Source organism: Dasypus novemcinctus, chromosome 6 (genome assembly GCF_030445035.2).
Source record: "Dasypus novemcinctus isolate mDasNov1 chromosome 6, mDasNov1.1.hap2, whole genome shotgun sequence".
NCBI classification, from domain to species: domain Eukaryota; kingdom Metazoa; phylum Chordata; class Mammalia; order Cingulata; family Dasypodidae; genus Dasypus; species Dasypus novemcinctus.
The window spans coordinates 87818002-87832192 of NC_080678.1; the positions used below are offsets into that span (position 1 = coordinate 87818002).

Here is a 14191-nt window from a genome sequence, read left to right on the forward strand (position 1 = left end):
CCCTGGTTTGGGGGCCTGGAAAGCTGGCTTCCTCCCGGGGTCAGCGTCTTCCGGCTGGCCGGCCACCCTCGGGGTCCCCCCTTCTCCTCTGGGCTCCTGCGACTCTGAGCTCTGGCTCGTCCCCGCGGCTTTCTCTTTGTGGGGTCCCCAGGAACAGGACCAAGGCCCACCCTAATTCAGTTGGGGCCACACCTGCACTAAAGTCCATTAGAGTGGACATGAGGATGGGCTGCGTTTGGTCCCTCGGGCCCCCACAGCTGTGTCACAGCCGTGGCTGGTGGGCTGGAGGCTCTGCGGGCCCCCCCCAAATGTGGCCGAGGGGAGCTGCCTGGTAGGAACTCTGGGCCTGGGCAGCCACCCCGTGGCCTGTGCCCTGGGAGGTCATGTCCAAGGGGGCGAGGGGACCAGTCTGCAGACAGGCCGCCCAGTCCGCCATCACAGTGGGCCAGGGGACCTCGGCTTCCCGCACCTGGGGTAGAACCCTCCCCAGAGCGAGGGGGCTCACTGCTTCCAACAGGGAGAAGAAAAGGGGCAGGCAGAGCAAAGCACGCATCAACACCTCCAAAAATCACCCCCCTCCTCCTCCTGTGATCATCAGCCCTGCAGAGCACAGCTTGGCTCTTAGCAGGACTATCACAACAGTCAGAAGATGGCTGGGTAAGAAGAAGGCAAGTGGTCTATTCGTAGGGGGCATATTGCCCAGCTGTAGAAAGGAATGCAGCTCTGACACATGTGCTAGTGTAGATGAACCCGAGTCATCATGCTGCGTGAAATAAGACTGATGCAAAGGGTAGCTCTTGTAGGATTCCTCTTATGTGGAATCACTGGAATTTGCAAAGGTACAGAGAGAGAAGTAGAGTCCAGGTGACCAGGGCGAGAGGGAGGGCCCATTGGGAGTGGCTAAGTACTGGGTGCAGGGTCTGCACTTGGGGTGCTGCGGGAGCTCTGGTAGTGTGTGCTGCTGAGGGTAGCACAGCACCGTGGATGGGGTTCACTCCTGGAGTAGAGTGCTGGGGGGGGCTGAGATGGGGAAGTTGATGTTGTAAATCTGTTTCCACAGTTAGAGAGAGACTCAAGAGACAGAAGAAGTAAATGCGACACAGGATCCTGGACTGGATCAAATAATGGAGGAGAAAAGGCCAAGATGGCAATTATTGGGACACAGGGAAAAATTCGAGTATGGACTGCCAACTTTAAAGCACACTAATATGCTGGACTTGAAAACCGTGCTGCAGGTGTTCATGTAACGAGTATACTTGATCTTAGGAAATGTACACGGAAGTATTAAGTGTTCAAGGAGCATGACATATACAATCTGCTTTCAAATGTTTAGAAAAATAGATAAGTAGATAGATAGATGGAGTGATGTAACAAATGTGATGAAATGTTAAAAGGTGGTAAATCTGGATATCTGGGTAGGTGGTAGGTTGGATTTCTCTGTATTGTGTTTGTATTATTTTTGCAACCTTCCTGTAAGTTTGAAATTATTTCAAAATAGAAAGTTAAAGGGAAGTAGATTTGGCTCAACGGATAGAGCATCCGCCTACCACATGGGAGGTCTGCGGTTCAAACCCCGGGTCTCCTTGACCCGTGTGGAGCTGGCCCATGCGCAGTGCTGATGCACGCAAGGAGTGCCCTGCCACGCAGGGGTGTCCCCATGTAGGGGACCCCCACACACAAGGAGTGCGCCCCATGAGGAGAGCCGCCCAGTGCAAAAGAAAGTGCAGCCTGCCCAGAAGTAGCGCTGCACACACACAGCACTGATGCAGCAAGATGATACAACAAAAAGGAGACAGATTCCCAGTGCCACTGACAAGAATGGAAGTGGACACAGAAGAACACACAGCGAATGGACACAGAGAGCAGACAACTGGGGGAGGGCGGGGGAAGGAGGGGCGAGAAATAAAAATAAAATAAAAAATAAAACCTTTAAAACAAAAACCAAAATAGAAGGTTAAAGAAACGACCCTGTATAGCTTGGCCCACCCCGGGTTGCTCCAGGCCCCCTCCCTCTTGCTGAGAGCCCCTCCTCAACTCCCCTTGTGGATTCCAAGTCCCCGGCTGGTCTCCAGGGCAGAGGCCACGTCCCCGCCCCAGCCGCCAGCCCTCCAGGAGACCCCGCGGTTGCCGGAGCCCGAGAAGCCCTGCCCTGCCCCATTTCCCAGCGCAGACGACGACTTTTATTTTTTCCACGAGCGTTCCTCCCTGTTGCTTCTGAAACGTGTGTCTAACTCAATGACGAGACGCAGGGAGCACCGGGCCAGGCCTCTGGGATGAAACCGGGGGAGAGGGGCGTGGCCTGTCCTCACGGTCACTCTTCCCACACGCCCCCTCGTCACGTGGCGCTGGCTCCGGCTTAGCCCGCGGGACCGGGCAGGTTCTCACTGTGCTCAGAAGCCCTCGGGGGTCCCCCTGCGTGAGGCTCGTCCCGTAGGTCAGTTTGGCGCCTGTGGGTGCTGCGGGGGAGGACCGGCTCCTCGGGCTGTGTCGGGACCACCGGCTGTGCTCCACGCCTGCCGGGCTGTGTCGAGACCACCGGCTGTGCTCCACGCCTGCCGGGCTGTCTCCGCCCCGTGACGGGGTTCCAGAAGGTGGCAGACAGGGGGGCCGCTGCAGTGGACCGCGGCCGTCTGCCCCGCGGGGCAGTGGTGCCAGGAAAGCAAGCCCAGGGTGCCCTGGCCAGCGGCGAAGTGGCAGGTGGAAGAGGCTGGGCGCCCGGCTGCTCGCCAGTCAGGAACACTCACTCCGACTTTCCAGAAAAGCCGACACACTCGCTGGCGTCACGACCCTGAGACAGGGTGTTTCAGTATCCACCGCGAGGCCAAGGTCAAAGGCGCATCGACGTGGAGGGCTTCGCTTTCCAGGGACCGCCCCGGCCCCCAGCCCTTTGCCCACCGGGCAGGCTTCACTCATGATTCCACCAGAGTCCAGCATGACACTGGGTTCCCAGCTCTTGGGTAACAGGCAGCTCTTGGCTCTCCACTCTCCAGGGCTGGCATCGGCCCGCGCTCTTTTTGTGCCCTCCCGCCAAGCAGGACGGCCTTGGGGCGGAGGTGGGCATGGAGGGAGGGCTCTGCTTCTCCCACACTCTTCCCAGAACCGGATCCTTGGCCCTGGGGCGGGCAGGGGGCAGTGGGCAAGGCCAGCGCCCTGAGCCAGCCTGGGCAGGACTGTGTGCCTCCAGGCTTGGCACGGAGGCCTGGGGGAGTGCTGGCCCCAAATCCCAGCTCGCTCCCAGCCAAGGCATCCGGTCCCAGGCCCCAGAGGCCCTTGCCCCTCCGCCCCCACCGGGGCTCCCGCAAGCCCGCAGCCCCCTGGGCAGCTCTTCACTGTCTCTTGGGCCTGTGCACGGTAGGGCTTTATATCCTGTGCCTCTTGGACAGAGGCCTGGGGTGGGGTGTGTGGCTGGCCCCTCTCCTTGGAAGACCCCCGTTTGCCTGCAATCCCGTTTTATCTTCTCTGCCTGGGGTCCATGAGATGCCAGCGGATGTCCAAATAAGGACAAAATGCTGGCCACCCCTTCTTCTGGGCTCCCTTCTCCCTCCCCAGGTGTCTGCTCTCTGTGTCCATTCACTTTGTGTTCTTCTGTGACCACTTCTATCCTTATCAGCAGCACCGGGAATCTGTGTCTCTTTTTGTTGCGTCATCTTGTTGTCTCAGCTCTCCATGTGTGCGGCGCCACTCCTGGGCAGGCTGCACTTTCTTCACGTGTGGCAACTCTCCTTACAGGGTACACTCCTTGAGCGTGGGGCTCCCCTACACGGGGGACACCCCTGCGTGGCACAGCACTCTTTGCGCACATCAGCACTGCACATGGGTCAGTTCATCACATAGGTCAGGAGGCCCGGGGTTTGAACTGTGGACCTCCCATGTGGTAGGCAGATGCTCTATCCACTGGGCCACATCCGCTTCCCCCCTAAACTTCACAAGCGGTACTCACGGGCATTCAGTGGCTTCGGGTGCAGACGCACCTGCCCCCCACCCCCACCTCAAGCAGCGCCCTCCCCACCCAGTCCTGTCCTTCCCTTGACACGGCCCCACCCCCCACCACTCCCCGAGGGTCTTGGGGGGGGACGCAGGCAGGATCCGAGGGGCTTGGGAGCCAGAGCACGGGTGGGGTGGGCGCAGCGTGACAGCTCTGCCCACCAGAGGGCGCCCACAGCCCAGTTTTCCACATTTTCAATCCAGGCAGGATGAAAACGGCCCATTCTTCCACCAAGGAACGCAAGCTGAGCTGAGACCACGTTACGTGGCTGCCTGGAAGGGTGACGGCACCCGGGGTCATCTCTCAGTTCCGCCACGAGGTTTCCCGCGTCTCGGGGCGCTGGACGGGGGTGAGCAAAGGACGCTCCCCAGGCCGGAACGGGGCCCAGAGGGGGCAGTCGAGCCCCTTCTCCCTCCTCCCGTGTCAGGTCCTTCCAGCTCAGCTCCCAGGAGGCTCCAGGGGCCCCAGAGCCCCCGCCCACGGCCCCCAGCCCGTCTTCCAGCCTCGGAGCCCTGCGGGGCTGTGCCCAAGGCTGCAGGACACTGTCACGGCCCCCTGGAGGTGCATCCCTGCCTTCGTCCCCTGAGGAATCTCAACCGAGCACCTGGGCTGAGGGCAGAGACGGGGCTGTTCAGCCCGGGACCCCCGGGGCTGGCTCCAGCCCAGGGACGCAGCAGAGGCCCACCCGGAGAAGGCGGCCGTCCCCGGGGCCTCGTGTGACCGGGTGTTGCTGGGGGTAAGGGAGCGTCAGTCCAGCCTTTCGGTTCTTTAACCCCAGCTAGGCCCAGAGCTGAAGTCTCAGCAAGAAAGTGCCACAGCTGAAAGCTTGGCACCGAGTGAGACAGCCCCTCCCTGCCCGCTGTGCGCCCTCAGGAAAGCTGCAGGCCCTCTCTGGGCTTGCTGCACTGCCCCTGGCCTGGAAAGCAGGGGAGGCTTGCCAGCTGCAGCCGAACCCAGCCATTGGCCTCGGGGTGCAGCCCCCCAGGCCCTGTCCATCCAGGGCTGACGGGGAAGTGGCCGGCGCCCAGCAGCCCTGGGCAGTCCCGACACGTGTTCTGAGCCCCCCAGAGGCTGGTTGGATGCCTCCCTGCCCACCGCCCGTCCCCCTTTCCCTCTCCGCCCAGCAACTGCCCGTGCCCTGCCCCACGGCCTTCATTATGGCGGCGGGGACAAAGGCCGGAGAGCCCGGTGGGCAGCTCTGGGGGCACAAGCCTGGTGCTCCACTGAGACCCCTGGCAGGGCTTGGGGCCAGGGCGTGGCCCACTTGCCTCTGCTCAGGCCCAGAAGCCCGGCACCAGCAGGCCCTGGGTAGGAAATGTGCCAGATTCAGTCCAGCCTCAGGTGGCCAGGTGTCCGGGCTGAGGGCAGCTGCGCAGGCGGGTGTGGACCTGGCTGCCTGGGCTCAAATCTGCTACTTCCTGGCTGTGTGGCCTTGGGCGGGCTGCTGCCCCTTTCTGATCTCCAGTATCCTTGTTTTCTTTTTCCTTTTGAAAAATAGGTATCGAAGCATCCCCTACCTTAGAGGATGCTTGGAATGTTGCAAAGGCCAGCTCGTGGCCCCGTAAAGGTGTCCACACCCTAATCCCCAGGCCCTGAGAAGCCAACAGGTGACCTGGCACAGGGCAGAAGGCTGCGGCTGGAACGACGCTCACTGTCAGCTGACCCGGCGCCGGGGAGATTAATCTGGATTATGCAGGTGGCCTGATGGCAGCACGGGAATCCAAAACGTGGACGAGGAGGCCGACGGGCACGGCAGGAGGGTGGGAGGGAAGGGCTGACCTGCGGCTGCACCTGTGAAGGGGGTAAGGGGCCAGGGGCCACGGCACGGGGACCGCCTCGGGACGCCGGAAAAGGCCGGGAGACAGACCCAGCCTTGGGGTCCTGCGGGGGGGCACGGCCCTGCCGACACCGTGACCTTAGCCCTTGTAAGTGGGGCCTAGATCTGAGAGAATCCACCAGGCTCTTCACCTGGCTGATCTGGGTCATCTGCTCCAGTAGAAGAGCGGGTGAAGGCGAGGATCACGTGGGTCTTTGCACAGAGGCCGTCTGACCCGGAGGTGTTCTGGGCTCTTTGAAATAAGGGGAGCCCCTGTCTCAGAACTGCGGAAGGAGGATAGAGCGAGGGGAGGGCAGGGGGCTCCAGCCAGCTCTGCCTGGCAATCCACCTGACAGTCCACCTGGCAGCCCGCCTGGCAGACCACCTCACAATCCACCTGAAAGGCCACCTGGCAGACCACCTGACAGTCCACCTGACAATTCACCTGGCAGCCCACCTGGCAGACTACCTCACAATCTACCTGAAAGGCCACCCGGCAGTCCACCTGCAGACCTGAGATGAGAGGGCAAGGTGGAGGAAGGGTGCCCGGGGGCCCAGCACTGGCCTCCTCCTTCCCCACTGCCTGGCCAGGCTCCTGTGCTGGTTCTGGTCTCCTGAAGGGGGGGCATGCCCTCCCCTCGCCCCACCCCATGCCCCAGGCCACACGGCCTCCCCTTTTGCAGGACGCTGGCCTTCCCTGAGCTGCCCGGTGGCCGCGGGGGGCGCACTCGGTGGACCGCCTCTCGAGGGCAGGGCCTCCGTCAACAGCGGTCACACCCCTGCGTGGCAGCGCTCCTTCCTGCAGACTCCGCGGCCCCTTCCCTGTGCGTCTGACGCAACTCGGGTCCCCAGCTGGGCCGTGTGGGTGGCTGTGCTGCCCCCTGTCCCCCGCCAGGCATCCCAGGCGCCACCACACAGCAGGGGGTGCACGACCCGCCAGGGGGCCCCCAGCGGACGTGGACTCCTCGCAAGGCAGAGCGACTCGTCAGATGCACCGGACCTAACAGCTTTAGCCCGACCCCCTAACCCCCCAGGTGCTCATCCAAGCCACCGACCCAGACCCCTAGCTTGTGCCTGTCTCAGCCGCTGGGGATGGCTTCCTAAAAACGCGGGGTGGAGGAGTGAGTGTGCAAAACAAAGTGCAGGGAGCCAGCGGCAGGAGAGGCATGATCCGCCTTTACCCTGAGCCGGGTGGGTGGGGTTGGGGGGACCACTTCCCAGCTCCGGGGGCACACCCGTTATTTTGAGTTAGTCTTTACTGGCCTTGCAAGGGTGGCATTAACAGCTTTTGTGCCCTAGAAACGTTTCAAAGACTTATAACAGGCAGGTGCACAGGCCACCGCCGGGGCTGGTCCCTCCTGAGTGGAGGCCGCAGCCTGGGGACCCTCCGTTCCGGCCTCGTGGCTCTACCCAGGCCCCTCCTTCCACGTGCCCCAGGGCTCCCCTCCCCGCAGACGACTGCACGGCCCGCCTTCGTTTCTGTCCCGTCACCTCCACTCTCCTCCACTCCGGCTCCACTCCCGCTCCTCACTCCTGCTCTGCCGCCCACCACGCCTTGATTTCCACCCTCACCCCGGCTTCTCTGTTTCCACCTTTGAAGAGGCAGCCTCAGCACCACGGTCCCTGCAGCGGAAGGAAAGGAATGCCCACGGGAAGCCCCGGCTTTAGTCCACGGGACACGTGGGGGGAGAGGGGCTGCTGGACCCCCGGAACTCCCGGTGTGGAGCCTGCCTCCGCCCCCAGCCCGGGATGGGCTCGTGCCTGCTGTCAAGGGTCAGGCTTGCCGGCCTGCGTCTGGGCTGACCCCTGCCACCCCACAGCTCACGGGGGCACACGGCTGACCCCTCCACCAGCTCACGGGGCACGTGGCAAGTCATGTTGTCGGAGAGTCTCGAGTGGCACTCTTGCTCTGAGAGGCAAACCTACTGGCTCCGGGCCCCCCACGACGGCCCAGGCACACCCAGCCCCCCACCCTCTCACCCCAAAGCCAGTCTAAACCAGAACGGTGCCGTGGCAGCTGCTCTTGCTACCCTGCCCGGCCCGCTCTGTCCCCGTGCATACACTGGCAGCTCTCCCTTCCAGCACCTGCCGCGCCACCCGATGCCTTCCTGGCGGCAGGGGGCGGGCAGCTCCCAGCATGGTGGGTGGGCTGTGGAGAAACAGCCCCTGCCTCTCTCCTTGGGGGGGACAACTCCAGGGTGCGTCCCCACCGTCTCCAGAAGCCCCCCTGGAGCTGAGCTCCAGCTGCCCAGCCTGCTCATCCGCACACCTTAACACTTCCCTCCCTTCCCTGACTCACCTCCCGATCTCTGGGGATCACCTCCCAAATGAGCTGCTCGGGCTCAGCTTTGTGGCCCAGGCCCCGCTGCTGGGGACAGCAAGTTCAACCACGCACAGCAGCTGGCTCTGGGAACGGGGCGTCTGTGGGGCAACTTCGCCTTAGCTCCGCCACCACCACAGTTAAAACAGGAACTTCAAAAAACCATTCTGCAGCTGCTCAGACAGTAGCCCCGCCAGGCTCGGAGTCTCTGCTCCGGGGTCACGCGCGCCCGGCCGCCGCAGCGTGCACCGCACCGCGCACGTCTGACCCGGTTAAGCGGCACACCGCCCACCTGACCCCGGAGACGTCCGCGGGGTCTCGTTCTTTGCTTCTCGGATCGGGAATTTAAAAGCCCCGCTGTCCTCTCACCCAGGAGCTGGGCTGGTTATCCAGGTAACTAGTTGCCTGCATATTCCAACCCTTCTCTCCACCCCCCCCAACATCCGCAAACCCTCCAGGCTCGGCCCACACCTGAGCTGCGCCCGCGCGCCCGACCCGGGACGGCACTCGGGCCTACCTGGGCCGATCTCAAAGAGGTGCTTCCCAGGGTCCTCTGGGCCAGGAAGGAGCTCGGTCACCTGGGTCCCTCGCAGAGAGATAAACCCCTGAAGTGGAGAGAAGCACAAACACGGGGCATGAGGAGGCCAGGAAGGATGGCGGTGGGGAGGGGGCCGCGGAGGGGTCGGGGCAGAGGCGGAGAGCAGGCCCCCGCGGGGAGGGGCTGGCGCGCTCGCGTCGGGCACGGTCCAGGAGTTCCGTCTGCCCCGGGGGCTTCCCCGAGGGGGAAGAGCATGCCCTGATTAGAAGGGGCGCTGCACCCGCGGGCACCCCCTGGCTAGGGAGCCGACCGGTAGCCTCGGGGTGCAGTAAAGTCCGGAGCAGCTCAGGGCGGGGATGCTGGCACACTGGGTCAGGCTATGTCCCCGAGGTGGCCGGGCCGAAGGACGAGCAGGTCTGTCTTGGCCCGGGGACGCTGGCACACTGCACCAGGACATGTGCCCGAGACGGCCGGGCCAAAGGAGGAGCGGTCCGTCTCGGTCCAGCCTCCTTCCCCGGAAAGTGGAGGCAAGACAGCAGGCACGGGGACTCAGGGGAGGCCGTGCCCGGGCGCGCGGGCGCACGACAGAGGTGGGCGGCAGCCTGGCTAGGTGCAGGGTCCCGGCCCTGCACCTCCACTGGGCGTCCTCAGGCGAACCACTCCACCTCTCTGAGCCTCCGCTTCTGCGTGTGTACAAAGCGGACGGTACCTCCCACCGCCCAGAGCCCGGCAACACCAGGCTCCTGCTCCAGAAGTCCTGCACAAGGGGACAAGGCACCGTTGTCACCACCTCGGCTCCCCTTCCCTCGCCCCCACCCCCGGACAGGCAGAGTCTTCTTCCCTCCTCCTCTTCTGTGTGTCAGCAGCTTGCGTCTCTGTTGAGGCTTTCTTTATTTCTGTGCAGGCTCAGTTTTGCTCAACTCAGATTGTGTGCAGCTTGGATACTTTAAAAAAAAAACCTTTGTGGGAAACCCATCTTAAACACCAGCGCTGCCGCTGGGCTGTCTGGGCTCTGCAGCTGGTGGGCTGCGTGACCTCTGGTGAGTTACTGAACCTCTCTGGGCCCCGTTTCCTCCTCTGGGCAATGGGAATAGTAACCACACTTTGTGGGGCTTTGGGCAGCTTTGAATGAATGGATACTGGGCAGTCCTTAGAGCAGTGGCACACAGTGAGCGTGGGTAAGTGTTTGCTACCCGCAAACACTCAGGTATCGTGTGTGCCCCAGCTCCGTGCAGCCTCCCTGCAAGGGCCCTTGCCCAGGAAAGGGCACTGTCATAGGTCTATCCTGGTCCCTTCCAGCCCCCACGCCCCATGCGTGCTCTCGGAACACTCTCTCCACTCCCCCCGCCCCCCATCTCTCCCCAGCAAACTCCTGGCTTTATCGGAGCGCCTGCAGCCTCCCACACGGCTGCCAGATTCTCGGGCTGCGAGGACACGAGGAAATTCCTCTTCTTTAACAACGCGAGGCAGAGCAGCTTCCTCACTCACAGATGCTTGCTTTAGAGAAATTACAGCAATCGACGGGAGAGCCAGCTGGTAAGCACCGTAACTGCATTAACAGCTACTTTCTTTCTTCGGGAACCGGAGCTACTGGGAATAAATTAGGAGGGCTGCGGCGTGGATGTGGAAACGCGCTAGTTAGAGGGTGTGGGCGAGATCCATCACGGCCTAGTGGGCTGCGTCTCCAGCTCTGCTGCTTCTGAGCCGCATCTCGGTGTGAAGGTGGGCCCCCGTACCTCTCATCCATAAAACGGGGTAAGAATTTTGAGGACGAGGTTACTTCCTAACCAGAAAGAGAAGAGCTGGAACAGCTACCGTGGACAGAGCTGACACTCCTTCCTGCCTCTCTGCCGGAAACAATGCCTTCAGCCTTTGCGGAGGCCACCCGGTAGTCGCCTTCCTGGACGAGCAGGCAGAGGGGCAGAGGGGAAGCGTCCGTCTGTAGGAAGGTGGGTGGGATCTGAGCCCAGGGGTGTCTGATGCTGGGCCCCATGCGGCCCTCTTGGCTTCATCCCGGCGGGCGAGAAGCCACGCCGGAGAGGCCTGTGCTCTGGGACGCGCCGTTTCCCTCGCCCAGGTGAGCCCCAGGTGAGCCCCAGGTGGGCCCCTCGAGCCCTGGCTCACACCAAGAGCTCTGATCCCACGAGTCCCGGTCCTGGGTGGGAAGGGGCTGCGGGTGGGCGCGGAGGGGCTCTGCCCGTCCATGTTCCGGGCGTGGCACCTGTTAGGACTGTGATGAGAAGGGAGAGGCGTCAGTAGAACGTATCCAGCCGAGACCCTCGGGCAAGCTGAGCGGTCCTCAAATCTGAGCATGCAGCAGAATCCAGTGGCTTGACAAAACACCAATGGCTGGGTCAGCAAGGTTTAACAATTTAAATTTGTTAGCAATTTGAAATTTAATGTTTAACCAATCTTAAATGTTTACCAATAGGCTATCCAAAAAAAAGAGACAGCTCCGACTTGCAGAATCTGCCAAATACCCTGTCCACGGCCAATCTCCTGACTCCACTGAGTTGGGGCTGGGGGGCCGGGAGGGCACAGGGGTAGACTGGATTACCTCCCCTCACAGAAGACACGGCCTCATCCTGACCCCGTGGGTGAACCCCAGGTAAAGGGGACCTCCTGAAGATGCTGTATTTTAGTTAAGGTGTGGCCAACTGAATGAGGGCAGGTCTAAGTCCAGGAAACCAGAGGCCTCATAAAAGAAGAAACCAGATGCTAGAAGAGAGAGAAGGCCATGCAGGAAGAAGCCGGAGGCCAGTGGAACCCAGAAGAGCCCACGAGAGGAGAGGACGTGGGCCTGTGAGGAGGCGGAGCTGCCGGCCGAGGCACCCCAGGCTGCCCACCAGCGCCAGGAGGCTACAGAGACAGCAGGCCTGGCTAGGGCCTTGACTCTGGAGTTCTAGCCGGAAAGCCACGAGCCAAGAAATTGTTGCTAAGCCAAAGCCCACTTGTGGTACTGGAGACAGCAGCTCTGGCAAAGACAGGCAGATACCTGCTGCAGGGTTTCTTCACCCAGATCCAGTAGAGGCCAAGCTCAGGAGAACAGATCAGAGCGACCTAGTGACATGATGCAGAAGCGATGCGTTTGAGGAATTATTCCCTTTGTTGTTTTTTTGTTAAGATTTATTATTTATTTCTCTCCCTTTCCCCCTCCCCGCCCCAGTTGTCTGTTCTCTGTGTCCATTTGCTGCATGTTCTTCTTTTTGGTCTGCTTCTGTTGTTGTCAATGGCACAGGAATCTGTGTTTCTTTTTGTTGCGTTATCTTGTTGTGTCAGCTCTCCGTGTGTGTGGCGCCATTCCTGGGCAGGCTGCACTTTCTTTCACGCTGGGTGGCTCTCCTTAAGGGGCGCACTGCTTGCGCGTGGGGCTCCCCTACGCGGGGGACACCCCTGCGTGGCAGGGCACTCCTTGTGCACATAAGCACTGCGCATGGGCCAGCTCCACACGGGTCAAGGAGGCCCGGGGTTTGAACCGCGGACCTCCCATGTGGTAGACGGACGCCCTAACCGCTGGGCCAAGTCTGCTTCCCTCCCTTTGTTGTTAATATGGTCGGTTTCCTTAGAGGTTTACATGATTTGAGTTTTAATAATGGAAGTGTTTAACAACTGGCTGGAAGTCGTGGCACCAGCTGGACCCCAGGCCTGGAGTTTCTGATTCCGGGGGTCTCGGGAGGGGTTGGAGGTAGCACTTCTCATCTGTTTTCTGCTGCTGCTGGCCGGGGGCGTGCACTTGGAGGGCCTCAGGCTTAGGGCACTGGGAGGAGGCAGTCAGCCAGCACGTCCGTTCCCTCCTCTGCAGGAGGGCGAGGACTTCCATCCCAGGAGCCCCGGGAGGATCGAACGCTGACATGTATGTGCACAGGGGCCCCGGCCGAGCCCTTGCCTGGAGTGGGCACAGGCCACAAGGACAACGAGTACCCACCCCCAGACACAAGGACGGTGTCCCAGACCTTGGTGTCCCAGGTGTGCATTCCCCTGAGGACCCCAAATGAGCGCCAGCACTCTGGGGGGGAGGGCCGAGCTCCCTACCGTGGTGCCCGGTGGGGCTTGGACGCCTGTGCCCTGGGGAGGGACCAGGCACACACTGTGCCCCTCGAGCTGTGCAGGGGGGCCCTGGGTGCAGAGAGCATGCAGACCGCCAGGCACATGAAGGCGACGCCACAACCCCCCGCCCATGTGCTGGAGCCCAGCTGTGGGACTGACTCAGCCTGCAGACCTCAGTTCCTCTGGAGGGGCTGCAGCGGACTTGAGGCATCTGCAGGGGGCTGTGCACCAGGGCGGTGGCCGGAGTGACCGACGGTCAGGGGCGGCCGCTGTGTTTGCATCCAGCAGGGCTCCGCTCCCAACTTTGTGGACTTGCTGGTGGGAGCCCCGGCGGGCCTGTGTGGGGCAGGACGGAAACCCCGACGATGCGCTCTGGAAACCCCGTCGCTCTTGATGCCAGCCTCTGAGAAACGGGCAGGGCCCACCTTCCAGGAGGGCTTTTGGGAGACGGCAAATGTCATATTATTGGCAAATCAGAGGGTTTATTAGAAACCAATCATTGGTATAGTGTCATAGTTTGCTGCCAATATAAACGACCAGAAATGGGTTTGCTTTTATAATGGGAAATGCAATAGGGTGAAAGCTTAGAGTTCTGAGGCTGTGAAAACTCTCAAATCCAGGCATCATCAGAGTCCAAAGTCGGCCGAGGCAGATCCTGGTGTCCTGACCTGTGGCAAGACAAAACGACGACTCACCGCCTGGGCGCTGCCTTCCCCTCCAGGCTGCTTTCTCCGTCAGCTGCAAGCTGCTCCTTGCGCCTAGCCTTTCCAGGGCTCTTGCTTCAGCTTCTCCACGGATTCCAGCCACGGGTCTCCCAACCTTCCAGGGTTTTTCTCGGCTCTGCTCTTGGCTTCTTGGGGTTTCTCTGCCTTTCTGGAGCTGTAGGACATCCTGGAGTCTGTCCTTATGCAGAGGGTAAAAAGGGCGATTGTCTGTGTGTTTCCACCTTCAGTTCTCAGTTCAGATAAGACCCCAGCGAGAGGGTGGAGATGTAACCTAGGTCACGCCTCCCGGAAGTAGTCCAACCAAAGGTCCTAAACCCATCTAATCACAAGCAATCTGATCCAGATCCCTTAACTGGATCTAATGCAAACAAAGGGCCTCACACCCACAGGAATGCATTAGTTCAAAGAACATGATTTTTGGGGGGGATTCACAGAACTTCATACTGTCACATATAGCAACGTTAAATACAAACTCTGGGAACACTGCAGACTAAGAGAAAGCAGCCTAGTGAATCAGTCTTGCTGCATCGCACTTGTCTAAACCTCCCCCCACCCCAACGAGGACTCAGGCATACTTACTATGGGGTTCTGAAGGCTTGGATCACAATGGTGGGAGAAGGATGGGGGGAGCAGCAAGACTACAGAAAACTTGGAGGCAGCAGCCTATTCTAGACCTTGGGGGTAGATGGGGTGGGAAACATTCTCCAGCATTATTTCAGAAACCTGTGGTCCCTGGGGGTCCTTTCAGGGAAGGGTGACC

The 14191-nt window shown here is 61.1% G+C and overlaps 1 protein-coding gene across 3 annotated transcripts in view; it reads right to left on the minus strand.

Annotated features, from left to right (window-relative positions):
- Window positions 1-14191, minus strand: part of ARHGAP22 (Rho GTPase activating protein 22) — a 207630-nt gene that overhangs the window by 86868 nt on the left and 106571 nt on the right. For all 3 annotated transcript variants that reach the window (XM_058299128.2, XM_023587781.3, XM_012523850.3), the window contains exon 3: window positions 8639-8726. In XM_058299128.2, the coding sequence (XP_058155111.1) occupies window positions 8639-8726 (88 nt within the window). The remainder of the gene's footprint in view (window positions 1-8638; window positions 8727-14191) is intronic.